The sequence below is a fragment of the Nanorana parkeri genome, unplaced genomic scaffold (genome assembly GCF_000935625.1).
Source record: "Nanorana parkeri isolate BGI_ZX_2015 unplaced genomic scaffold, ASM93562v1 scaffold2551, whole genome shotgun sequence".
NCBI classification, from domain to species: domain Eukaryota; kingdom Metazoa; phylum Chordata; class Amphibia; order Anura; family Dicroglossidae; genus Nanorana; species Nanorana parkeri.
Genome location: NW_017308819.1, coordinates 104523 through 130550, shown reverse-complemented (window position 1 = coordinate 130550; position 26028 = coordinate 104523). Strand labels below are relative to the sequence as shown.

Here is a 26028-nt window from a genome sequence, read left to right as displayed (position 1 = left end):
TATTGCTTTTGCTATTATATAGGGGGATATAGGGCGAAAAAAACGAGCACAGACGATCGGCGGGCTATGGAGCCGCCGGTCTATATGTGAAACACCCAGTAACGGGTGTTTGCATTGGTCGCGTCTTTTCTGCCCGTGCGCGCCCGCTAGGGGGCCCGCGCGAGCAGAAAAAACATGCCGTCGGGAGACGGCAACCCGCCAATGCAGCAGTGCCGTCCATCCGTTTTTTTACAACGGGCGGACGGCAAGTGGTTAAGCTATGCAATTACCAGTGAAGGTTTACATGCTAGTGCAAGAAAGTTGATATCAGGATACAGATTAGTGGATCCAGCTACTTGTGATATCTCTGCAAAGCCTTAAATAACTGTACTTATTCAGTCCTCTGCACAGTAATTATTAGGCTACCTACTTTTGAATATATGAAACATTTTTACAGTATATTGTTTGATGTAGGAAGAGCTTTGTGCCCAATTTTCAGATACCAATTATACAGTTTGTGCTTAGAACAAAGGGTATTAAGGTCTCTTTCCATATCCCAAAAATAAGATTATTTATCATTTTAGGATAGTGAGTGGAGCCAAGCAAATCACTGTTTTATGCCCTAGCCAGATGCACATCTAGAATTCTCAAAACCTTTGGAAATGTGATGGAATGAAATCTGAATGCATTCTGTTCTAAGAAGGATCTACAATGCTACGCACCAATTTGGTTATACGGTAGGGGGTTTGATTCCTTTAGTTCTTTCTCACCATAACCTGCATGGTTATACTGTCTCGTTGAGTCCCAAGCTCTACACCATAGAAGCCATAGTTTCCATACACAGCACTGGTGATGGCCATAAAGCCTGAAACAGCAGTATGCAATTTGGAATATATGGCTCTATACTATTAGGCTATATGTGCACTATACACCAGCGGTTCTGGATGTGCAACTCACTCTCGGGGTGTAAATCAATGGTTTGCATAGCTGCCCACACTGCTAAAATGAGGAATAGTTTTATTTTTGGGATATATGATGGAATGAGACATGGTAATACCTTTTGCTTTAAGACGGCTTTACTGTGCTACAAGCTAGTTCAAGCGTGAAAAATAGAACATGTAAAACAGTTACCAATTAAAAAAATAAAATAAGTTGACTGAAAACAGCGACCATCATTTGTAAAATGTTTAGGCTATGATAACGTGTGTGATACAGTAAGGTGTGTTAATGTCCTTCTTTCTGCACCTTTACTGCGGTGCCAAGCAGAGCACTTCTTCTACAGGGTGAATGTTAAATCATGTAAAATGCATCTAAAAACAGACTGCACTGCAATTGTATGAATACTAAAGGGAAGTGAACACAATTACCAGTTGCAATAATGTGCTTGGCACACAGAGAAATTAATATTAAAACGCCAATTTCAACCTGTTGGATGTTGTAAAGGGATTTCTGATATCAGTCTATTGTTAAAGAAAATGTCAGCCATGATATGTATTTAAGATAAAGTTTAAGCTGATAAAATCTTGCCTTCCCTGAAAACCCCACAAGTGCATGGCCAGATTAAGCCTAACTGAAAAATGACGGGTATATCCTAAACGACTCCCAAGAGTAAAAGATCAGTTCTTTGGTGTAGACCTAAAGATATGTATCTCATGAATCGCACTAACACAATGGTACAGAAGATAATTACCTTTTCTTTTTTTGAAAGATAGAACATAACATCTTCATAAATCTCCAGACGGTCACGCTCAGAAATTGCATTCCAGACATCTAGCTCTGAGAACATCTGCTCTGCTTTTCTGATAGGCAGAAAGAAAGATACAATAAATAAGATGATACAATTAAAACAATGCTGTGAAGACAGACAATAGAGGACATGAAGTCTTACTTGTATCGGGTGGTCGAGGTCATCTTGTCATGGTTTTCTAGAAACCTTTGGTAACCTTCTTTAGCCTCTTTGTATTTTAGCCTGGCTTCCTCCTTCTCTTCTTTCTCGGTCTGTACCTTGTAAGCATTAAATGCCTGTTTCTTCTCACTTAGCTTTGTCAGTGCACTATAGAGAGAAAAAAAAAAATGTTTGGATCAGATAACATATTACCTGAAGAATATTCATTCATTCTACCAGATTCCTAATAAAGGGATTATTCCAGGGCATCACAATTCACTCCAAACTTTATACTGTTTATGGGATGGGAATCAAAAACATTCATGTGTATAAAAAGAACACCAAAGATCGAACTGGGCTTCCTACTCTGAAATAATTTTATTTTACAAGTTAACAAGTAATATTTGCATATTATTTATGGAAACAAACTATATTAGAAGAATAAGTTGTTTGATCATCAGTGTGCATTTTATTCATAAAGTTTACTTATATATGTGTTTATTTTATTTTTTTTACCTCCAATTACATTCTAATGTTTTTAAAATGTCACAAATACATACTATATGGCCAAGCATTTGTGAATACCTGACCATCACACCTACAAGAGCTTGTTGGACATCTCTTCCCAAAACCATGAAGGGTTGGCTCGCAATCTGTGTTCTAATTATTCCCAAATGTGGTCAGTATGAGTAAGTCAGGGCTCTGAGCTGGCCACTTGAGCCACTCAACACAAAGCTCATGAAACCATACGTTTATGGAGCTGGCTTTGTACACAGGAGCACAGGCATGCTGGAACAGAAAAGGGCCTTCACCTCACTGTTGCCACCAGGTTGAAGTGCACAGTTCTCTGAAGTGTCTTTGTATGCTGTAACAGTCCCCTCCACTGGAAACACCTGAACTCAATTTGGAAAGGGGTACACATACCTTAGCCATACAGTGTAGGTGTGATGGTCACGTCTACAAACTATAAGTTATCTGAAGAGGAAATGTATCAGAAGTAATTTATTTTAGCCATTATTTGTATAACTGATGGGACAAAGCTGTGCAGAGGTAAGACATACACAGTTAGGCTGGAAAAAAAAAAAAAAAGGACGGACATGTCCAACCTAACTCCCATTCAAGTACGTTTTATCTTTACCTATTAAGCACTGTGAACAGGGTTTAAGCTGGAGGCAAGAAGAAACTAGATAGACAAAAAAAATGAAAATTCACAATAAAACATTCCATATTTACCCAACTAAAAAATTAATTTAGTCCTGACAATAAGAAAATATAGATATACCCAACAAAAGTTGCCTTACATTTTTTTTTTACAAGTTTTGAAAAAAAAAAAAAAAAAAATAACCCATTTGCTATATCTGAATATCAAGATCTGATTCTACATTATAGTTACCTGTATCTTGGATCATTAATGACCATTTTCATGGCTTGTTCCCAGGAAGCAGTGGACGGCACGCGCTGAAATGAAAACAAAGTAAAATTTGAATAATGGTTGCCACATCAATATTGGCCTGCAGCTATCTTGCCATGAAAATAAAGGCCAACACTGTATAACCGACAGTAACATAAAAACAGTCAAATAAAGCCATCCTAAATTGTTCGGTATTGTTGAATAGCTTCCAATATGCCAATGAGAAAGATGAATGTGTACCGGTTACCTATAATACTAGGAAGAAGCAGCAGGCTGGGCTAATCATTTCAAGAAGGCATTCCAACCATTCATTAGGAAGGGGTTTCAATGTCCTAGCAAGCACAAGTGAAGTGACTTCATAAAGAAATAGGCAGATATGCTGCCCAAAAGTTATTCTAGGTAAATCCCATTTTTACATTGCAGGAGTTGTGTGTTGAGTAGAAGTCAATCTTGCACATTTGAGCACTACATTTTTGCCCCATCATTCCAGAGGAAGTGACTTCTATGGCATCTCATGTGCTGACCAGGACTATCAGCCTGCACAGAGAAGATCTAAGAACAGTACTGGCAAGAACAAACAGACTGCATGGAGGAGGTCTGGGAGCAGTATTGGTTAGGATGGAGTCAGCAAAGCACACGCAATACTTTAAAAACCCAGTGGATGGGGCACTGGCTTACATACCTGGCATGTCAAAATATTTTTTACTTTTACATCTGCAGTAGTATATCAGTGATTAATGCAGACTGATCATAAAGGACACCAACTTTACTTTGACTGCACAAGTCCTAAGCAATAAGAAGGACTTCTCTTATGACAATTTTACCATTAAAAACGAACCCAGCCAAAGTTCAAAACTCTTTTTTTAAACCAGTATGATGAGAAAGGTACTCCTTCTAAAAATGTTGTAAGACTGTCATAAGCAACCAATGGCTTCAGTTCTTTCATGGACCAGATGCAGCATGTGGTGAGAGAGATGAGAATGCCTTATATGTACTGCAGATAAGCAACTGTACCCACCAGGATAGCCAAACAACTTGCAATTATTGAGAGGAGAGGTTAGCCATCAACAAAGAATATACAGAACAGTGGCAGATAAAAAAAAATGAAATACCTTTTCTTTAAGGAGTTCTTTGAACGCTTGCTTAGCTTCTTCCTTTGTGTTCCATATATAGGTCTTCTTAGGATTCTTTTCTTCCTCCTCTTCAACAGAAGCCGAACTGAAAGAAACAGAGTAGGTTTAGAACGCAATTGGCCTACATGAGCATGCAGAGAAATTGTAGCATACACACAGGTTGTTTACTCACTCTACTAGAACCTCTTGTTTGGCATATTCCTCTACAATGCCGCTGCTGCTGACTTCAGGATCTTTCTCTTGAATAGAAGACGACACAGAATGGGCTTGCTCTTCACCAGAGTCATTGACCATAGTCTCACAGTCTAATGCAGGTGTTGTGGGGGTGGACATGACAAGCTCTGCTTCAGCAGCTAATGCCACAGGAGCAGGTGTGGGTGTACTGGTCACCTCTACAGCAACTGGAACGGTGCTCATTTGTATGGGTGCAGGAGCAGGAGCCGGAGCTGTGGTTTCTTGAACACTGCAAGAAAGGCACAATTGAAGCAAAATAATAATGGTATAGAAAAGAAAACATTTTTGTGCACCTCCTTTTTTGGGGACAGATAGAGCTTTCTTTTGGTGGTATTTAATCACCACTACAGGTTTTATTTTTTACTATATTAAGGAAAAATTCATGAAAATGTTGAAAAAAAACCCCAAGGATTTTATTTTCCATTATGTTATGAAACATTTGGTAAAATATAAAAGACGGGGTCAAGTCGGGTAAATAGACACCAAACATGTCAAGCTTTAAAATTGCGCGCACCAGCGCAAAAAACTACCATACCCAAAATTGACCATAGGCGACGCTTTAAAAGCTTTTTACAGATCATTTAGTTCAGCGTTATCAGTGATTGATGGCCCTAAAATTATCGCTCACACTGTGGCGATATGCAACATGTGCGGCTTAATCGTCATTTTGGTGCGTATGTGCACCTGACGCATGTTTGCATGCCTTTATGTATGGGGACTTTTTTTTTTAAAAATTTAGTTTTAATTCTTTTTCATGTGACTTAAAAATCTTTTTTTTTCTCATTTTCCCCCCCACTTAACTTTGCCATCACACAGGGGGCTAAGAAACCCCCCTATGTGATAGCAAAGACATGTGACAGGTCCTCTTTATGAAGACATCAGGGGTCTCCAAACAGCTAATGTCACCTAGGACCCCAAAAGAAGCTGATGAAGCACAGATCTGCTTCATCAGCTTCTCTCCAGCTTCTGAAGCTGGAGAGTGACAGCAGAATGCATAAGTGATGTAATATACATCACTTCCACATTCGGACACCGGAGAGGAGACACCATCTCCCTCTGATTCCCTGTCACAGAGCCACCATGCTGGTCCAGGGATCGCGCCGGGCACAGCGGAGCCCTGGACAGTGGAAGGGGGGCGTGGAGGGGGTGTGCAAGCGATCCGCTGGCTCTATAAAGTGGGATGAAGTTTTGAAAAATGTCAGTTCAACTTGGGTGTCTTATTTTGCCCTGTCCTAGGATTCTTAGACTGTTTTATAAGATAAAGTAAGGGAAACATTTTTTCCCCTATGTATTGGTCTTTATATAGTGAATAATAATAAAAAAATAAAAAAAGGAGTTTTTGTTGGGACAGACAACCAGCAGAGGTAGTGAGCCAGTCAATAGTATGTACATTTTAACATGTTTGGGTGACACAGCTGACATTAGTGGGTTATTCAATACCACCAAAAGAAAGTTCGGCCTAAAAAAAATGATGTAAAATTCACTCAGGAACAGTGTAGCATGATGGAGTAATTGTCAGTCAAAGTGTCACAGCACTGAAATTGTCTGGACAGAATGGGGGTTTAACATTCCAGTATTCAAGAGGTTATGAAAACATAGAAAAGTTATACTTTGACAAGAAGTGAACAAAACATACCTGCTGCTTTCTTCAGCTTTAATTAACCCTGTAGAAGAGGAAAAAAAATGTTAAAGTGAAAAAACAAACTGCAATGTTTACTGTCAAGGGGGCTCCGTCGTTTACAGATTTATAATTCTGCCTTTCCCTGTTTGGCAGTGGGATAATTAAAAAAACAAAAACCAACATGATGCATGCCAACACAAGTGTTGCAAAGACTCTTTGTATAAAATATGTATACAAAGCAATTACCTTCCAGATCTTCTAGCTCTTTCGGTTTGGCCCAGCGAGACTCCTTTGTCTGGGAATTGTAGTAATATGGTTTTCCAGAGTCAGATTTAAACTCCTTCCAGGGACATTTGGATAACAATTGCTAATTGAAACAATAAAATAAAAACAAATATTATGTACACCAATGTTTCAAAATATATATATTTTTCCCCAGAAATTCTACTGTTTGGGAAAAGTCCAGTATGAAAAATATTAGGACCCAAGGAGAAAAAAAAAATATACATAGCTCCCGTGTCACTACATGTGGACAGCAGAAAAAAAAAACTCACCGCAGATCTTAAAAGTAGTATGTGTTTAGAAGTCTGGAGTCTGGCTACTGAGGGCCCTGTCACACCATCAGGGGAGCGTTCCAGTGCATTTGGCGTCTGAAACGCAACCTGGCCACCTTGATTTTTGGGGGGGGCAGGAGGGAGCTTGGCAGTGTGTTGAACTCAATGGCACTGCAGCCACGTGTCCCACCCACAGTGCGATCGCGTTGCACATTAGTGCCTGCGTTCCGGTCCAGTGTGATCTGCAAAAATAGTGTTTGCAGCATTTTTTGCAGATAGCACTGGAACACAGGCGTTCGGATGTTGGCAAACGCACTGCGAGCGCCCCCTCCCGCCCCCCAAAAAACTGAGCCGGCTGGGTTGCATTCTAGTGGCACTCCTGATGGTGTGACAGGACACTGAAGCCAGGCATGCACTGTTAGCACACAATTGGAGAGCTAGATGGTGTGACAGTGCTAGATTTGTTGCACAAGGTCAATAATTAGATCTTTACATGTGCCAGACTATTAGATGCAAAAGTTACTCAAGACAGTAAGGGCTCATGTACGCCATCAAGGCCAACGTGAATGCAAACCCAGTTCGATACAACTCATCGAGAAATTAAAAAGCAAATTGAAGGCACTGAAGTCAGTGGATCAAAGCATCTTAACCACTTGCTGACCGAGGTGTTCACACCCCCTTCCTATCCAGGCCATTTTTCAGCGCTGCAGTACTTTGACATTCATGCCGTCATGCCACGCTGTACTGAAATTAATTTTATATATTTTTTGGAGACAGATAGAGCTTTCTTTTGGTGGTATTTAAATCACCACTGGGGTCTTTTCTTTTTTATATATAATGAAATAAGTACCTAAAATAAAAAACACACACTGTTTTCCCTTTATTATGTTAGCAAACATTACCCAATTTTTTGGTAAAATATAAAAGACGGGGGTCAAGTCGGGTAAATAGGCACCAAACAAGTCAAGCCTTAAAATTGTGCACACCTGCGAAATTGCGCATAGGCGACACTTTAAAAGCTTTTACCACTCATAAGTTTAGCGTGATCAGCGATTGATGGCCCTAGAATTATTGCTCACACTCCGATGTTCGCGATATGCAACATGTTCGGCGAAATGACGTTTTTGAACGTCCATGTGGGGGTCTGGGACCTTAAAAATGTACATACAGGACTACATAGGGAAAAGATTTGGGGGTGCTTATTTCAAAGGATTGCAAAATGAGCAGTGAGGCCAAATAGTGGTGAAATCCAATAGGATTCTGGGGATGGATCACCGGCAGAGGAAGGAGGTCCTGATTATTAATTTATTGTTTAACCTCCTGCCATCCGCCCGTTAAGAAAAAACGGACAGACGGCGGACTCGCATCAGCGGGTTGCCGTCTCCAGACGGCATTTTATTTCCTGCGCACGGGCATGAGAGACCCGCTCGTTTTTACAGCCGTTAACGGCTGTTTCACATACAGCCGATCAACGGCTCTATAGCTGCCGACCAGTTGTATGGCGTGTTTATTTTCGCCCGATCATTCATAATTGAGGATATAGTTAACATACCATATCCTCAATTATGTACACACACACACAGCAATCGCTGAGTGCGTGTACTTTGCTCTTCTCTATGACACGCTGTCACAGGAGGATGATCGAGCGGTGTAGGGAGGAAAGCCCAGCCTTCAGTGACAGCGCCGTCTCCGCCCCCACACCGCTCTGCCGGACTGTGATAGGCGGCAGATCGGTGTGGGAGGAGACGCCGGCCGCTCACAGCGCTCTGCCGGCTGTCACTTTCTCTTCTCCCCGCTGGGACAGAGCAGAGCCCAGCGGGGAGGAAATAAATCAGGGATGCGCCGATCGGCAGGAAAATTGCACTTTCGGCATTATGCCAAAAGTGCAATTTTCGGCCGATATGTTTCGGCAGCCGATATATCGGTGCATCCCCAGTAATAACAAAATGTTTTAGAATTTAATACTAGGGGAAACAGTTTTTTTTTTAAATTCTGTAATTTTTCTTTATTAAAAAATAAAACCCCCAGAGGTGATTAAATAACACCAAAAGAAAGCTCTGTCCCCAAAAAAGGGTATAAAATTAATTTCAGTACAGCGTTGCATGACAGAATAAATGTCAAAGTACCGCAGCGCTGAATACTGAAAAATGGCCTGGACAGGAAGGGGGTTTAACACCCCGGACTTCAAGTGGTTAAAGAACACCTCATTTAGAAAAAAAGGTGCCCTGTCCAGGAGACCTTACTTACAAAAATATACTGATTAGTGAAAAGAAGCCCATGGACAGGAAATGAAAACGAAAAGGAGGACAAGATCGAAACCTAAAATACACGAAGGTGTACGAGAGCAGTATTTTCATTATAAAGCAAAGATCAAGCACATAAGAGAGCATGACCACAAACGAGGAAGAAAGCTGAAAACTAATCCTGGAAAGCTTCACTTAAACAGTAGTTGTTGTTGTTGGGACAGAACCAGCAGAGGTAGAGTCACTCAATACTAAGTACATTTTAACATGTTTGGGTGATACAGCTGACATTAGTGAAGTCCAAAAGCATGTGTTTTGTGTAGACTTATCAGGGCATCGCAGGGGTTAGAAACAAGGCAGAGAAGCTTCCCCTTCAAGCGTAACTCACTGCTACAAAGTAGGTCTGAAGCAAAATCACAATAGAAACAACCATTACCCTTAAATGCAGCAGGTTAGCATGAGGGTAGGTACAAAGGAGGGAATGGAGATTATTGCTAAGGGCTAGTTCACACCAAGTGCGGAGCAGATCCAGAGCAGTTACAGAACGGATCCACACTGCATCCAATGTATTCCAATGGTATTTTGGGCTCTAGTTCACACCACGGCATTCAGTTCCAGAGCATGTGGAAAAACTGCAGCATGCCATGGAACGCACCAAAAACGCATGCAAACACATCAAAAAACACTAGAATGCACTGAAAGCACTGACAAAAAAAACCCATTGCACTGCATGTGCATAAACTCATGCAGAACTGGTCTGCATTTGGTGTCACACCGAAAGCGTGTGCGTTCCAGAGCGGTAGCTGCTGGAACGCACCGCGATCGCTGTGAAACTTCTCCCCGGGCAAGCCCCATGTTTGCAGTGGAACGCAACGCTGGCAAGGTTTTGCCAGGCGTTCGATCACACTGCGGGCGGGGGGCGTGGAAGCGGTGCCATTGAATACAATGGACCGCCCCTCCCCCTCCCCAAAAGGCGGGGAGAAGTTTCACCGCGATCGCGGTGCGTTGCAGCAGCTACCGCTCTGGAGCGCACACGCTTTCGGTGTGAACAAGGCCTAAAGGGGATGCAAACTTTTTTTCTACACAGGGGTCTGCTTTATTCTAGTCTCACCATTAGGTTAGAAGCATTTTGTGCCAGCCTCGGGTGAATTACATCTCGAAATATCCTTTTGTAATGATTGTCTTAATATAAGCTGAGAAAACATCAAATTTAAAAATATTCTTCTTTCAAGGAAATTAAGTGCTGCTGCTTACAGACTGGAACTTCCTAGGCGAGCAAAACCCAACTATTTCCACAGCATGAAAATAAGAATTTATGCTTCCACTTGACAGCTTGTTATTAAACCAGCAGTAATAAAATATGATTTACCTCAGCTGGGGTTTTCATATCATCTGGTTTCTCCCATGTAGACTGCTTGGTTTCGATATTATAATAATATGTCCTACCATCTGGTGATTTATGCTCCGTCCACAAAGATTTCTACCAGAGGAATAAAGAAAAATGCCAACATAAGGGTAGGAATATAAATCAATGGCACAGACAGTAAACAAACGAATTACTGGCGTACTGTCTTAGAGGGCTCTTCATTAGCGGCAGTGTTTGTCGAAATGGCTGGCGGTGCTGAAATTACGGGATGTCCTGCCTAAATATTAAATAAAAAAACAAAATCACATTTTAAAAGGGCACAATGGAGAAATAGATATAAATACCATTTTTGTGCACACAAAATTCATCAAATGTTAATTACATACCTGCGTGACTGGTGGCTGAGCTGAGGGGGAAAACAAAATATATATTTATAAGAAATGGTGTTGTTCAGCTAAATCAAGGCCTCATGATTAGAAAAAAGTATTTGCATTTCCTATACTAATAGTTTTTACAATCCATATTTTTAGCAAAAAGGGCAAATAGTGAAAGAGGGAAGCTGACTGGCTGTTATGGAAGACAGACATTCATAAACGTCAAGTATGACTTAAAACAGTCTATTACTACGCCTTACATTTCATGTAGGGATGCACTGATACCAATACTGGTATTGATAGAGTATTTGTCAAGTACTCACCCGAATGCTTAGATACAAAAACTTCCAGTCATAGGGAGATCTCCATCTGACCGGCAGTGCCGAGGGAGCATGGAGCCGGCTTTCTTTCCAATCAGGAAGCCAAGCAGCCTTGGGAAGTGAAGCCAGTATTCTTTTGATACAACAGCTTCCCCAGCAATCAAGAAGCCGGGCGGCAGGTAATGATCCACTGCCTAGCTTCCTGATAATCAGGCCACACGGCACCCGTATCAGCGAGTAACGGAAATAAATATAAATAGATAGATAGATAGTTCGATAGCGAAAAACCGGTATCTGTGCATCTCATATTTCATGTAAATGTATATTTATGCATATGTTACGATTCAGCAAGCCACAAAAAAAAAACAAATGTGCAACGCTATTTATGTTTAGTTTAAAGGAAACCTGTACTGAGAGAATATGGAGCATGCCATTGCTGTGCTCTCCCATGCTGATCCAATGGCTTTAAGCATGTCGGAGACCATGACCTGGAAGAAGTATTCAGATCAGGAGCGGCAACTAAATTCCTAATCTGTAAACTTGTTCCAGGCCTGTGAAGGTATTGCAGACAGGGAAGAGACACTAGTAGATGTAACTGCTGCAGTTCTGGACTTGCAAATATTAAAACTAATATTTCATTGTATAAAATAAAGCAATCAATACTGTAAAGTAAGGTCACATACCCAGTGAGGGATCCAAGCTGTTCACACCTGGCTGTTAAACAAAGAAAGAAATGTAATTACTATTCCACCATAATTCAAAGATCCCTGTAGTGTAAAGGTGGGTATACACTGGAGCACACATTAAAAGCAGGTCAGCATAAAACCTATTGACTTCAAAAGAAGCAGTACGTGCAGAAGTTTTATCTGTAATAAGTCTTCTTGAAAGACGTTTCACTGGTCATCCAACCAGTGGCTCTTAAAAACACACGGAGACCTTGAAGGGAATTTGGCAGCTAGGATACGGATGTTTAACCACTTCAAGACCAGGTGTTTAGACCCCCTTCCTGTCCAGGCCATTTTTCAGTGTTCAGCGCTGCAGTACTTTGACTGACATTTATTCCTTCATGCAACGCTGTACTGAAATGAATTTTATACCATTTTTTGGGGACAGATAGAGCTTTCTTTTGGTGGTATTTAATCACCACTGGGGTTTTTATTTTACATTATGTTAGGAAACACTTATTATTACCCAGTTTTTTGGTAAAATATAAAAGTCAGGGTCACGTCGGATAAATAGACACCAAACAGCCGGCGGATTGCTTGTATGGTAACAGGCACCGCTGCCTGTTTTTAAATTTCGGCCGTTTCCCGCTCGCGCGCGCCGTCTACAGACGCCCCGCTCAGATCTTGAGCTCCGGGCAGGCCGTTTTTTTTACTACGGCTGGCCCGGAAGTGGTTAAAATGCGCTAAAATGTATGAAAGGTTAGCAAACTAATCAAACTAATGTTGTATCCTCCATACTGACACCTGTTTACATAACATATGCATATAACTGATGTTAAGCAAACGTCCTTAAACCAAAGAGTGTATAACTGTCGATACATTTTTCCAACAAAAACAGGCCGGGTTCACACCTAGGCGGCACCATTTTTCCCGCGTTTGTATGTGCGTGTTTTGTGTAGGTTAGTTGCACTTTGTACATGAAGACGCGCGTTTTGACTGGCAGCTAACGAAACATTGCGGGCAGTGGACGAACGCGCATTTAAACGTGCAAAAATGAACGCGTAAAATGCAACATGCTTCTGCCATACGTTTTAAGCCGTTTCCATTTAAGTTTATGGGGCGAAAAAACACTTTTAACTGCCCAAAGAAGCTCATGTACCTTTTCGGGCGTTTTCTTGCTTAGGTGTGAACAGGGGCCCTTTGAAAATCATGGGATTCCTTGTGTTGGGCATTTAAAAGTGCTTTTCCAACTGCTCAAAACACCTAGGTGTGCAACGGGCCTTAAGGGGGGGGGGGGAAACAAAAAACCCAACAAAATAACACATCTACTGCATAAAATAGCAACATCAATATACAACAAATAACCATTGCAGGCACACATATTAATGCCAAACTACCTGTAGGCCAGCAGGTAACGTGCCTGGTGCCACATGAGCTGGCATCATCATTCCAGGCAAGAGAGGAGGAATCATTGGAGCCATCTGTACAACAGAGAACAAGTTATAAGAACACAGAACTAACTATTACCACGGAAGAAAATAACTACACATTCACAAGTCCAAGCAAATTCTAGGTAGCAGGTAGCCGATGCATCGAAAATTTAAAGGTGTCACTTAAGGGTGTTTTACAATGTATTATGCTTGCAGGAATCAAAATTAAGTTTTATTTTAGGCTGGATATAATATAAAATATTGCATATACATATGTTCCATTTACCTTTCTGCAGTAGGCAGGGAGTAAGATATAAAAGTGTGGAATTTAAATGACAAACTTTAATACTTAAATCCCAATCGAACTTTCAGCTTAAAAAAGGAGAATTATGAGGCGAGTGAAAATCACTCAGCCTCATAGTTCTAGCCGACCTGTGACAATGAGACTGTCACAGGTCAGCTCAATAGATCGGGAATTGAGCAAACACATACTGTCACTTGCTCACTTCTCGATCCTGTCCCTGCAGAGCTGTGACAGTCACTCACGGCTCCCTGCAAGGATTCCCCCCTCCCCTGTCCGATCCTCCAGCGCTGACTGGATGGATCGACAGTAATGTCGGGATCCGTCCTGGCTTCGGAGTCTCAGTATACTGTGAGCTGTAGCTCGCGGTATACTGAGCTTAGGGTGACGGGAGGACGCTAGTTTGTGTCCTCCGGTTACCCTTAGGAGAACTATGGGGAAAAGCGTTTGCCGCACACTTCGAGCCGCCTGTTTTTACCGCGATTTGCGGTAAAAGAAACGCGCGACAGACGTGCGTTTCCGAGGGCTATCCGGCTGTATCCCAATGGATACGCGCTGCAAATACGCCCCAAAGAAGCTACTCTTCTCTTAAGACCTCGTTCACACGGATAACGGCCTGCCCGTACAGATCTGTGCTGCGTGCACGGCCGTACCGGGGCGTTCCCGGGAAGGACAGGTGCTGCGTGTGATTATACGCAGCAGCCTGTCCTTCTCTGGGAGTAGGCCGCCCTATGCTCACACGGCCTGCACGTCCGTGAGGGTGTACATACTTGTACGCCGACAGGATGGATCCTGTCTGCATCCAAGTAGGGCAGCGTACTCCCATAGAGAAGGACAGGCTGCTGCGTACAAATCACACGCAGCACTTGTCCTTCCTGGGAGCTGCACGACACGTCCATGCACGCAGCAAGGATCTGCATGGGCCAGCCGTTACCCGTGTGAATGAGGGCCTAAAGAACGATTGAATAATATGTAAGGGAAAGGAAAAAGGAAGGGGAGCTAGGGGATATCACATGCAAAGATCACTTACGTGTACATACCCCTGCCGCACATGATCTAAAGGGTTAGCAATCAGCATTATGCCAGTATATTTAAGAAGCTTAAGGACCTTTATCATGGACAAATGTCCCCAGAGAAGGACCCTCAAAATAACTTCCTGCAGAAACAGGGACAGCAACACTGGAAACTCAGCACCCACATGCAGAGTATGGCCCAGTTTGGATATGGCCTTTAGCTACCATCCACTAGCCCAGTAGCATTATTTCAGTACATTACCTGTCCCATTTGATGAGCACCCATTGGTCCCATCAAAGGTGGGATCATGCCTGGTGGTGCCAGATTTGGTCTTGGAGGTAAGCCACCCAGTCCCACGCCTGGGAAATGGGCAACAGGGGTCATCTAGTAAGGATGAAAATAAACAAATATTAAATGTTAACAAAAAAAAGAAACACGTCAGCAGAAAACAAATTATCCCGAGTCTGTAGCACAGAAAGAAACACAGGTAGATTGTGACAGTAATATTTCCAGAATGGGAACCCCCACAAACCAGCAGGAGTCTGATCACTCGTTTACCTTGTGTGAAGAAGCAATGGAGCTCCAGCTACCCCCAGCACTACCTTTAGAGGAACGTTATTTCCAATGACAAAGAATACACGGCATTTGTCAAGTAATTGTATAGCCAAACATTTTTCTAGTTTTGGTTTAGAGAATTGTTAGAACACTGGTCAAGTTTTTAATACAGTCCGTTTCCCAGTTCGGTATAATAGCCAGCTTTGTTTGTCCTGGCCACCAGAAAATGAGTGGAATTCCAAATTTTCATAGTTGTCCCTAGAACAGGAAGAGTGGGGATTTTTCTCACTTCATGTTCATTGCATTTCTAGCAGAGGAAGTGAAAATAAATTTCCCCAAAAGGGACACAGACAGCAATAAAACTCACTTGGGATTTAAACCTTTCTTACTGCACCCAAAAAAAATTGTTATGACTATACACGCACCTTAGGCCCCGTTCACATTGAGCGATTTATCGCGCGGTAATTCCCGCGATATCCTAGCTATTTACTGCGCGATATCGCTCTTCAATGCTTTGCAATGGGGCAAAGAGTCCTGCTGTCGCTACAGCAGGACCTTTTTGGAGCGGATTTTGCCACGATTCAATAGTTTTGATGCAAGCATTTGCGCGATATCGCGCAAAATGCAAATCGCGCGATTTGCGAATCGCTCAATGTGAACGGGGCCTCAACCTTAACCACTCATTAGCAGTCACCTCACCTGCAGCACACTGAAAGCAATGCGCTACTAATGAAATGATTAACGAGCATTACAAATAAAGTTCTTCACGGTCACACAAAAAAAATCCAAGCAGCCCTGATTTTTTTTGTTTTAAATACATGGGTAACCGATCACTTGCTGGGGAATGAGCGTGCAGATCACCAGTCTAAAGCAGTACAAGGGGAACAGGCTTTCCACTTTGCTTAAAATAGGTTTCTAACTTTCCTAAATAAACCAGGTTTCCGTTACCCTCCAAACCCCCAGAAATACATACTAACCTTTCCTTTGCGCTCCCGCAATTCTGTTGTGTAAGGATCTGAAAGAAATACCATGTACTTCCGGGTATAGAGGAACATGTGACAGTGCTGGGCCAATAAGCACTGTTACAGGGGAAGTCCATTGTCCTCCATAAGCTATTGGGTTTAATTTTGCCAGTGTTGTTTATATGGAGTGGCGATGAAGTGAAAAGAACAGAAGTATATTAGTCTGTGGAGGTGAGCATTAAAGTGAACTAGTTCTCCCCTGCATAGGAAAAGCACAGATTCACCTTAAAACGTGACATTAAAGTATATCCCCCCCCCAATGCTGGTGTAAGGACTTACCTTAAATGATGCCTCTTGATACGATCATCTTCTTCTTTACAGTAGTTTTCAAGAGTCCCTCCAACGCTGGTGCCGGTGTCCGATCAAGCTCTGACTCCTGGCACTTCCTGTCTCATGAAGTCTGTGTGGGTGAACGGCCTAAATTGGCTTACCCTGTGTCTCTCCGCCGAAGATCTGTACTGTGCATGCACCGCCCCATGATCCTTTGCGGCCGCCAGAGATTTTTTTCAGATCTTCGGTCAGGCACGCCTGGCGGAGACACAGGTAAGTAACCTGTTTTGTAACTTTTGTTTTAAATGTTTTTGCATATATCTACTGCTCGCTAGCAGTAGATGTATGCAAAAACCACTGAGGGTTTAAATATCCTTTAAGTATAAACCCTCAGACATCATCCTCATCACTGATAGTCCCCCAAGCTCCTGAGCAGACACACTAACCTAATGCTCACAGCTAAAAAGGTCTTTACAGACAACAGTTCCAACTTTCTCTTCAGCACGTACTCGGAGGCAATCCTCCAAATTCTGATGTTGGATTTTGAGTATTAGCAGTGATGAGGAGGATCTGGGGAGTGCGAGACAAGTGTACTATGAAGGAACACAATCCTACAACATCTCTTTCCTGAAAGAAACATTCCACTCACAAAGCTGAGTTCTGAAAGTTCTAAATTTTTCAGGTTTAATGATAAACAAAATAGCAACAAAGAGAATATCAAGTTGTCAGAGAACAGTCCTGATAAAAGACATTTGGTAAAGATCTTAAAATGATTTAAAAGATAGCAAACTCTTATGTTTAACTAAAAACGCTTGTAATTACTTGTAAAAGACATGCAAAAGACACAAGAACTGAGATTACTTACAAACTGTCCTCTCATCATGCGTGATCCATTCGGAAAAAGTCCAGGCTGACTTGGTCCATTTGTACCATCGCCAGATGCCTGAAAGGATTGCGAACAGACTGATCATGCAGGTGAGCTACACAAGGATGGAGGATGATTTGGTGTCAAATGGCACTTACAGCATTATATCTGACAACTGACTGACGATCGAATGCATTCAAGAGTGCTTTACTAGCCTTCGCTTCGTGGCCCGGCCACCAAATCAGCACTTTTGCTGCCAGTGTAACATGGCAACAAATCTACCGCTGGAATACATACTGCAATAATAGCATCTCTTCACATCCAAGCCATCAAATTATATTGCAAAAACTATAGCAGAAAATGTTATTTTTAATCAAGAAAGAGAAAAAAATTATCTGAAACTGCCCAAAGACTACGACACATGATTGTTAATAGAAAAAAATAAATCAGTTGCATTTTAAAGTTAAATACACCAGCTTATTCCATCAACAGAACAGCAGCTAAAATCTGACCATCAATGGCAACATGGACATGTCAAATTTAGGGATGCACAGATACTGGTTTTTCAGTATCGAGTACCGATATTTATATTTCAGTACTTGCCGATAGAGTACCATTACTGGCTTCCCGGGCAATCAGGAAGCCGAGCAGCCTGGCATCAACCAACGCCGGGCTTCTTGATTGCCCGAGAAGCCAGTTCAATGCTGTTTTGGCCAGCTTGATGACGATTGGCTGGAAAGCTGGCTTTCCGGGCCAAACAGGAAGCCAGGCTGCGAGTCATTACTCGCGGCCTGGCTTCCCGATTGGCCGGGAAGCCAGCTCCATGTTCACTGGCAGCACTGCCGGTCAGGGGAAATCTCCCTCTGACCAGAAGTTCTGGTATCGGAGCATTGGAGCGAGTACAATTCCTTGCCCAAAAACTCAGTATCTGCCATGATACCAATACTAGTATTGGTACATCCCTAGTCAAACCTTTAACACAGGGGTAGCAAACCTCCAGCACTCCAGCTGTGGTGGAACTACAAATCCCATGAGGCATTGCAAGATTCTCACAGCCACCGACATGACTCCCGAAGAGAGATGCATCATAGGATTTGTAGTTTCACCACAGCTGGAGGGCCGGAGGTTTGCTACCACTGCTTTAACAGCTCCTAAAGTGACAGAACACCCAAGTCTTTATGAAGTCTGCAGTGATGCGTCTGCAAGATACTTTTGGACTTTTTGAAACTATATTGTCATATTTCAACTTGAAATCAAGCAATATCCCTTGATTGTATAACGGAGCTAATCCAAAAATCTCTTTAAAAATTCATGCTGGTCCTACTGAACCATCAGCATTGGATCAATGGTTTGGTGCCTTTTGCTCAAATTAGAACTGTACCTTTAAAAACACATCCTAATGTACCAGCCAAGGTTACAGATATACGATAGTTATCGTTCCTGTACAGCCCCGATGCTGGCGACGTACACTGTACGTCGTCAGTCACGAAGGGGTTAAAGAGCTGCCATCACAGGTCCAGGCCATTGTAACTATTGCTCTGTTTAAGGTCAGCTTGTCAGCGCTTGCACTGTAACTGCAGATAAGAAAACAAGGAACATTTCTGCTTCAGTATGTTCACTGTAGAAGCCATAAATGATTTCTATACGATTTCTTGCTCCTTTCTATTAGAGCTGCCTTGTCCTTCGACCGGTCCCTGTAGCCTCACTCCCCCTCCGCTGCAATAGTTTAAGGATCCTGAGTCATCACATTCTATACATAGTGAATAGGATGTGAGGATACCAAGGGACATACCATTGCTGCAGTGGAGGAGACAGGCTTTGGGGACTGGAGTAGCAGCCAGTCAGCAACACGGTTTGGGTGGCTACAACTATTGTTTTTTAGCACTTAAGACACAAACAAGCACTTAACCCTTGCAGTGATGTGGTAGCCTTGCTGCAAAGGTTAAGAACACTTTACCCCAGAAATCTCCTTTAAGGCTCTCGAGATGTGCATACCGACTTCCACAATTGGCTGTCTGGAATCTCATGGGATGGACAGGACTTAGCTAAACGCATGCAGGGGCTGCCTACCAGTTTGTGATCTCTAATTACTGCCTAAGTGCATTGCAAAATCAACATTTACAGTTCCTGGCATTGAAGACATTGAGCAAGGCAGAAGGCAGAAGCCTTCTCTCCCCATCTGTAAATACAGTGCAGCCTGCAAAGAAGCGGAATATACACAGAATAAGGTTTGCAATATCCTGGGCCTGTCACAACAAGGAAAGAACAGGCAAGTAAGCAGGTTACATCTGCAAAGTACTCCGGCATCCCTGGATATGTTGAGCGCTATTGAGGGGAATTTTTCAAAACTGCAGCAGCTGTGCATGACAACCAATCAGCTTCTCTCTTCAGTTTGTTCGGTTAAGATTTGAAAATGAAAGAGAAGCTGATTGGTTGCCATGCACAACTGTTCCAGTTTTGATAAATCTCCCCATTGTGTTTTAGGTGTACCGATATCCTTGAAACCTTCAACACATTTGCACACAGAGGACTAGAAATGAGAGTTCTGGAGAACGCTCTGCCTCTGGACTCTGCCCATAATTATTCAACATTGCATACAAAGCACATTTCCCTCTACATTGTGACATTCACTTGGATACGGCTAGACTCAGAAAGAATGTATTACTTTAGTTAGTGAGGAGCAAGTAAAATGTATTATAATCAAAACACTATCCCCTTAGCAAAGAAATCCCACATTAGGAGCTGTCAGCTGAACAAGTAACTCAATGAGTATATAATGTATCAAAAATAGTATTTTTAATTAACATGGAAGTAGTACAAATCATAAATCACCTAATACACAACATTTAAAATCTTTAAAAGGCTTCCCTTGAATCACCCAAGTATTGGACAGGACAGTCGGGGTTAATTAACCACCAAACTAACAGGCAGTCACTGGTATAAGTAGATGTGCTATATGGAAATAGCAGATACAATTGTATCAGCACACAGCAGGGTTACTCACTTCATATGTGGCCACAGAGTGAAAGTCCATCTGAGATTCCGTGTTGGATGTAAACAGGATGTTTTAATAGAGCATATTCATATAATGATTTGCAATCCCAGAAGTTGTTCTCATTGTGCTTTTAAAGATCGCATGGTTTCTCTTATTTCTCGTCCGGATTAACGCTGTGTGTTGATACAATTGTATCTGCTATTTCCATATAGCACATCTACTTATACCATTGACTGCCTGTTAGTTTGGTGGTTAATTAACCCCGACTGTCCTGTCCAATACTTGGGTGATTCAAGGGAAGCCTTTTAAAGATTTTAAATGTTGTGTATTAGGTGATTTATGATTTGTACTACTTCCATGTTAATTAAAAATACTATTTTTGATACATTATATACTCATTGAGTTACTTGTTCAGCTGACAGCTCCTAATGTGGGATTTCTTTGCTAAGGGGATAGTGTTGTTTTGATTACATGTTTTGAAACCCAGGAGCTGAATTCATATAGTTTATACATTTGTTACTTATTGCGAAACTCCTTCTCCCCTGTTTGTTTATATAAAATGTATTATACCGTTATTTACACCCAAAACAAGATCTACAGACACCATGAATCATGTATAACGCGGTCAGGAAGCCTGACCTCTGCAAGAGTTGCAAGCACCTAATACAATAGCAAATAAAATGGATTTTAGAAAATCCATCGCCAAGGAGAGAGAGATGTTTGGCAAATAGCTGTTCAAAAAAAATTTTACTTCAGCAATGTTCATAGCTGCTCACATTGCACGCATACATTTGCAGCATGCGTATTTTAGGCAGTCATGTGATTTCAGTGCAGCCAGACAATAAAAATACAACCTTTTTTTCTTTACAAGGCATCTCAATGTAGAACATTTACCAATTAAAACAATAGACTTCAACATTTGTGTGAAGTTCACCTACAGAGAATGAAGCAACAAACACAAAAGCGCTCATGATGTGAGCAAGCGTTTCATGTTACCATTCCTTTAATGACTGTCAAATAGTTAGGGATGAAAAGCATTTTGCATTGTTAAAAAGTAACCTGTAACACGTTTTAACTTTTTTCTTGAAAAGCAAAAGGTAACTTCCCGATATAAAAATTCTTAATCTTCTAGGACAGAAAGCCTACTTAGCAGGTTGCCTTCCTGGAAGATGATTGGGGAAAATTGTTTTAACAGCGATCAGTATTTTGTTTTTAAAAAAAAAACAAAACAAAAAAAGACATGATTTCTAAATTCAGAATATGTTATACGAGGGAAAATCAAAACAGAAAGGCCAAATACATTTAATGGCTTTAAAAGAAATAACTTAGCGCTGGAACATATCACTTTTCCACGTAGTCCCCAAGCAAGATAATGAACTTGTTGTATCATTCTACCAGCTTCTGTATTCTGCAGAGAAGCATGTCGGCGGCTGCTGCTGAAGCCAGGTGTGCGCGGCTTCCTTTACTTCATCATACGAGGGGAACCTGTGACCGTGGAGCGCCTCCTTCCCTTCGCTCTCCGGGATGTAGTGGTGCACCCATGTCTCATCGCCAGTGCCAATTTTCTCCAGAACACTCCGATCTTCATACCGTCTCAAGAACTGGGTCACAACCTACACACGATGTTGCTAAAGAAGAGCAATAGGCTGTTTGGGAAACCTTTCGCAAAATCATGGTGCTATGACCATACTGAGCCAACATCCGACGGTGCATGTCCATTGGTTTCACTCCCTAAAGTGTGGGAGTGTTGTTCTTCGATGGTTCAATCTCACAGTGGAGCTTCCATGTTTCTGCTCACGTGACCAAAGTCGGAGCGCTATACCGCGCATGGTCAAACTATCCAACAGGCTATGTAAATATGCTTCATTGTGCAAGCTTCTTTGTGTTCGGATACCGCATAATTTATACATTGCCTTTTCTTTTTGATTCTGCCTTGTATATACAATATGTCACCAACTGATGGCTTTCAAAGAATGTTTTCACAAAGTTACAATATTGCATATCTGCCAGCTATTAGACAAAACGTAACTGAAAGAATTACTTAAAGGAGAATTATGAGGTGAGTGAAAATCACTCATCCCTATAATTCAAGCCGACCTGTGACTATGAAACTTTCACAGGTCGGCTCTATTGATCGGGAAGTGAGCAGAAACATGCCGCCGATCGTCTCCCTGCAGTGAGCAGTGACTGTTAGTCACCTCTCCCCGCAGGGATTCCCCACTCCTCTCCAGCGCTGACTGGAGTAACGGACGGAGAGGGTGTGGGCACAGCTGGCTCTGCCTCTAGATAGGCAGAGCCCGCTGTCAATCTGCCAATGGGGTGGGTCTCGACAGTATTGTCGATACGTCCCGGCTGCAGCGTTCTCAGTATATAGCGAGCAATAGCCTGCTATATACTGAGCTTTGGGTCACGGGAGGAGGTTAGACTATGTCCTCTCGTGACCCTGAAGAGAACTATGGCATAAAAAGATTATCCCATAGGTAAAGACTGAAGCAATGAGGGGCGGGCTTCCGATGACTGCAATGCTGAACAGGTAGTGTGCGCGTGCGCACACCGGCCCGTTCAGCATTTGTCTCCCGAGCACCGTTCAAATCAGCCGAAAATCGTAAGATTTTCGGCTGGTTTTCTAGCATGCTCCTTAGACAAAAGACGTGCGACCGTATAGTAGAAACGGTTGCACGTCTTCATTCACACTGCACGATTCTCGTACGATCGCGCAGTGTATGGGCACCTTAAGAAAGACCATCACTTGCAGCTCTATAAAAATTGAAGAGCCATAGTTTCACTGTCACTACCACACAGAAGCTTGAATTTACAGCATATAGCACTTCAGAGTATGATGCCTACCTGTGACACAGCATACGAAATCATAGGGCTTAAAGTGACATTAAAGGATACATTTTTTCCCCTCCCCCCATGTTAATGTCAGCACTTACCTTAAATGATGTCTCTTAATCCGATCTTCTTTCCTCATGTTTTCATCTGTCCCTCCAGCGGTGCGGCGGCTCTCCGATCCAGCGCTGACTCCTCTCTGCTTGCAGGCACTTCTGATCCAACGGTGTCTGCACGCGTTCATAGACTTACCTTGCGTCTCTGCTCGCCTCCCGGCCGAGAATCCGAACTACGCATGCGCCCGCCCCAAGATCCATTGCGGCCCCACGAGCAGTTCCGGATTCTCGGCTCGTGAGTGCGCAGCGATAACGAGGCAAGTTTAAACCGCTGTTAAAGCGGGGGTTTTTTTTTTTTTTAAAGCTTTTTGCCTATATCTACTGCTTGCTGGCAGTAGATATAGGCAAAAAAAAACAGAGGCTTTACAACCACTTTAACTACAGGGTGTTTTAAAATTATTGTACTAATCAACTGAACCTATTGTTGAAAGATCAATTTCATAGCAGAATGATTAACAATGCCCATGTAGTTTTATCCTTTAAAGTACTTGGTCCGAATAAGGATATGAGACCAAACTGTTTTTTGCATGCACACACCCCAGGGCTGTTCTCTATCCTTCTTTCACTACTTGAAAAGTAGTGTCGCTGCACGGGAACAAGCACATGTATATCAAGTTTTGGGACACTGTCCTATGGTTGTTCGGAGTCAGTGTCTCACCGATTATTAAAGAGAAGGCAGCCTGTGAGCATGTACCTTTAAAAGCAACTGAGCAACGACAGCCGCCAAATGTTTATCCTGACGAGTCTCTTTGGAACAGAATACACTCAGGTGCTGTCATAGTTTCCCATTACTTAGCAAATCGCCGACCTGGGACACGTGCCCCCAATACTACATATTCATTAAAAGGTCAGTGATTCGGCAAATAAAACCAGAATTACGACAGCCCTGGAGCTTGCATCACCAATAAAGACAGATTCTCTTTGGAGGGAATATGCTTAGGTACTGTCATTACTAATATTCTGCTTCACTACTTAGTGAGCCACCAACCCGGGACATGTACCCCAACCATTGATATGCACATAAATGTTCAAAGTCCGTGACCCACTAAGAGACTTATTTAAAATGGAGAGTAGATGCCACAACCAGTGGGACATTTCAAGGTGCGCCTGCATTTTACCTTTCATTCATAAAAATGCAGAGTGGGGTGTAGAGCCTGAGGTGTTCTTCAGAACGTTCTTCGCATATTGCCGCAGGGAACATCCCGTGACAGAAGAGGTTGGTCACATGACTGGAATCAAGTCCTGTAATCAAGCTTTCCTCCTCAAGCGCATTCAATAAATGAAAGGGGCAGGCGGGGCAACTGACGAGATAAAACAAAATAAAGCTAGCCACAAACTTTAATATTAGTCTAAAAGTTTAATTCGGGGGTAAGAAACCCACCCGGGTGACAACCTGTTTGAATTTCCAGTATGTTCTACATAGCTATGATCACCAGTACATTATATTCCAAAGATGGTAACTAAACCCAAGAAAAATGCCCACTTACACTGCACAGCAAAGGATGCAAGTATGCTGACTATTGTTCACAGCTACACAATGCATTGTATAGCTAAACACTTTATATTCCACAGTCTTTAATCATCCCCGATGAGCCTGTCTGATGTATAAAGCACCCATGACAAGCGACTATAGTTTACAAGCCACAGCATGCTCTGAGTAGCCAAGAACACTGGTACCTTATATTCCACAGCCTTTGCTGAGCCATATGAATTGTCTGCCTAAGATACACCGCAATTCCCAGTAAGCTCTATGCAGCTGAGAAGAATTTATATTCAACAGCCTTGGATGAGCAATATACAGAACTGGTTTAGGGTTAACAGCACCCATGTCCTCTAACCAGGGGTTACAATTGCCAGGGATACCATCACCTGTGTCCGATGACTACAGTTTACAATGGCCAGAGATCCCATCACCCGTGTCATAACAACTAAATCGATGAGAATTAGAAACTATTTTCATCACCGATTAGTTGTTTGGGGAAGTAGGGAGAATGTCTTTTTATACAATCGATTCGTTGGAAAAAAAATAATTGGGCAACTAATCGATTATGAAAATAATCGTTAGCTGCAGACCTACATATGACTACAGTTTACAGTACAATTGCAAGGGATCCCATCACCTGTGACTACAGTTTACAATTCCCAGGGATCCCATCATCCGTGTCATATGAATAGTTTACAATGCCTAGGGATTCCATCACCATGTCATGTGACTACAGTTTACATTTTCCAGCATGCTCTTGTTAGCTATGAACACTTCTATCCTATATACCACATCTTTTGATGAGCCTTATAAATCTAAGGTATGCAGCACACCTGTCAGCAAACAAATTAACAACACCTAGCAAGCCTTTGATAATCCATATAAAGTGGCTGCCACAGCACTCATGTCAGTCGACTACCCAGCATGCTCTAAGAACACTGGAATCCTATATTCCACAACCTTGTATGATCCATACAAACTACACGGCACTCATGTCAGCAGACCATAGTCTACAACACTCAGCATGTCCCGGGTGGCATGGCACAAAGGTAATTATAGTTGCATGCCGTGCCCCGAACACAAATCATTCATATCTGCGCTCTGACACAAGGCCTGGGCCATCCAGGTCTCCCTGTACTGCTCAGCCCCCCCGAAATGTATAACAAATAGGTGGGTCACAGGGGGAGGCCTGGAGCCCGAACCCCGAAAACAGAAAGCATCCCCACACAATAACACACAAGGCTCTCTCACCATGACGCCCGCTCTCCGGCCTCCCAGCAAGGGACACGCGCACTGGTCCCCGGCACAGGAAGTGAGGAGGACGGCGCTTACTGACGTCACACAGCGGGGAGGAACTGCG

General features: G+C 42.5%; 1 protein-coding gene across 1 annotated transcript in view; it reads right to left on the bottom strand.

Annotated features, from left to right (window-relative positions):
* The window catches only part of LOC108801897 (pre-mRNA-processing factor 40 homolog A-like), a 32156-nt gene extending 6158 nt beyond the window's left edge, over nt 1-25998 (bottom strand). The window contains exons 1-15 of the mRNA XM_018573806.1: nt 25920-25998; nt 17243-17320; nt 14792-14914; nt 13183-13266; nt 11804-11834; nt 10813-10832; nt 10629-10703; nt 10430-10540; nt 6510-6630; nt 6279-6306; nt 4581-4871; nt 4388-4493; nt 3258-3322; nt 1868-2032; nt 1670-1778 (exon numbers count right to left, since the gene is read on the bottom strand). Coding sequence (XP_018429308.1) covers nt 1670-1778; nt 1868-2032; nt 3258-3322; nt 4388-4493; nt 4581-4871; nt 6279-6306; nt 6510-6630; nt 10430-10540; nt 10629-10703; nt 10813-10832; nt 11804-11834; nt 13183-13266; nt 14792-14914; nt 17243-17320; nt 25920-25922 — 1410 coding nt within the window. The 5' untranslated portion in view covers nt 25923-25998. The remainder of the gene's footprint in view (nt 1-1669; nt 1779-1867; nt 2033-3257; nt 3323-4387; nt 4494-4580; nt 4872-6278; nt 6307-6509; nt 6631-10429; nt 10541-10628; nt 10704-10812; nt 10833-11803; nt 11835-13182; nt 13267-14791; nt 14915-17242; nt 17321-25919) is intronic.
* Nucleotides 25999-26028: the final 30 nt, after the last annotated feature.